This window comes from Dysidea avara, chromosome 12, assembly GCF_963678975.1.
Source record: "Dysidea avara chromosome 12, odDysAvar1.4, whole genome shotgun sequence".
Lineage (NCBI taxonomy): Eukaryota > Metazoa > Porifera > Demospongiae > Dictyoceratida > Dysideidae > Dysidea > Dysidea avara.
Window position 1 is genome coordinate 14,428,766 of NC_089283.1, and position 1,678 is coordinate 14,430,443.

The 1,678-nt window shown below is 38.7% G+C and overlaps 1 protein-coding gene across 1 annotated transcript; it reads left to right on the forward strand.

Moving 5' to 3' along the window:
- The first annotated feature begins 805 nt into the window (after positions 1 to 805).
- On the forward strand, positions 806 to 1,678 carry LOC136241115 (ficolin-1-like). Its single transcript, XM_066032287.1, has one exon. It carries the CDS (start codon positions 854 to 856, stop codon positions 1,589 to 1,591), a length of 738 nt encoding a protein of 245 aa, XP_065888359.1. The 5' UTR covers positions 806 to 853; the 3' UTR covers positions 1,592 to 1,678.

Here is a 1,678-nt window from a genome sequence, read left to right on the forward strand (position 1 = left end):
CATATCAGTTTGTAACTGTGTTGTTTTCAGTAATCATAATCATAATAATCATAATCACTTTAAAACTTTCTGCGGAGGCCTGGATCAACTAAGAATCAATGTTTTAGAGTGATTTTTATGATTCACTATAGACCGGATCTATGTAGCTATAGGCCACTGAGCTATAAGACTGAGTTAACCGGCAACTCCAGCTGGATTATAGCTAAGCCGGTGGGACACGGTTATTGAAGACTTCCTGAACCTGAAACCACCTCTGAAAATTCCTAAATCCGCCACTGAATGTTGCTAGGTTGTGCCACATAATTATTTTTCATATCTTTAAAAATCACTTACAGTTGCAATCAGTTAGCTACTGTATATACGTACAGTTTCACTTGCAGCTTCAGTTGCAATATTTCATAGTAAAAACTCCAATTGTGTCCACAGCTTTCAGCATGATAAATATAATTACTATTGTGTTTGTTTTGCTACGATATGCATATATACAGCTATACACAAAACAGCTATTTTCCTTGTAAGGAAGTCAAGGTTTTTGTTATATATATCCATGCACTGGTCCAAACCAACAGTTTTATGCACAGCTATTTATAGTATATTACAACACTGCATGGACTTTCCTGATTAGTGCAGGTGCAACTATTACACAGTATCATTAGTGCCTCATCATCAGAGAGTTAGTCAGCAGGTACGTATAGTGGTTTGGACTAGTGCATGGATATATATATATATAACAAAAACCTTGACTTCCTCACAAGGAAAATAGTGTCAGCTCCACTCTGGTCATCACTAATGATTCAGCACTATTAATAGTATAAATAGATCACATTGTAAAGGTGATCACTATAGCTATACAATGACTACTACAGTAATACTACTACTACTACTACTGGCTACAGCAATTATAGCTGGATGTCCCAAATACAATGCTCCTATTGAAAATTGCTGTTGCCTTGGCTTCAACACTAGTGTCTTCAAGAAGAGGAAATCAGGAGTGTACACCATGGTCAATTTCTGTGGAGTGAAATGTTATGATGCAGAAGTGTATTGTGACAATGTCAATGGAGGAGGAGGATGGTTAGTGGTACAGAGGAGACAGGATGGATCTGAAGACTTTAACAGGACCTGGGCTGAGTATGAAGATGGATTTGGAAGGTTGACAGGTGAGTTTTGGTATGGGCTGAGAGCCCTCCACTGTCTCACTGGTCAAGGTGGTTGGGAAATGAGAATGGACATCAAGTTAGCTGATGGTACCAAAGTGTTCCTCCATTATGAACAGTTTCAAGTTGCATCAGCTCAAGACAAGTACAAACTAACTGTTGGAGGATTTCAGGGGACAACTTCTGATCCAATGGCAGGCCATAATGGAAGAGATTTTAGCACTAAAGATATTGACAATGATCAGCACCCGTCACATAACTGTGCCTTAAATGGTGGACCTACCGTTCCATCTGGAGGATGGTGGTACACTGCCTGCTGGAATATTAACCCCAACAACTTATACAAAGGGTACTATGGAGTTTTCATTTATGATAGATGGAACATTCTACCATTTGTGGAGATGAAGATCAGACCAATAAACTGTACTATTTAACACCCACACACACTCATGTACAATGTGTATTCATCTCTGTAGTCTATGGTGTGACATTGTTATTGTACTGACACTCACATTGTTTTA

Excerpts from the sequence above, each read along its gene's own strand:
- LOC136241115 (XM_066032287.1), top strand. The coding sequence starts at position 854 with ATGACTACTACAGTAATACTACTACTACTACTACTGGCTACAGCAATT.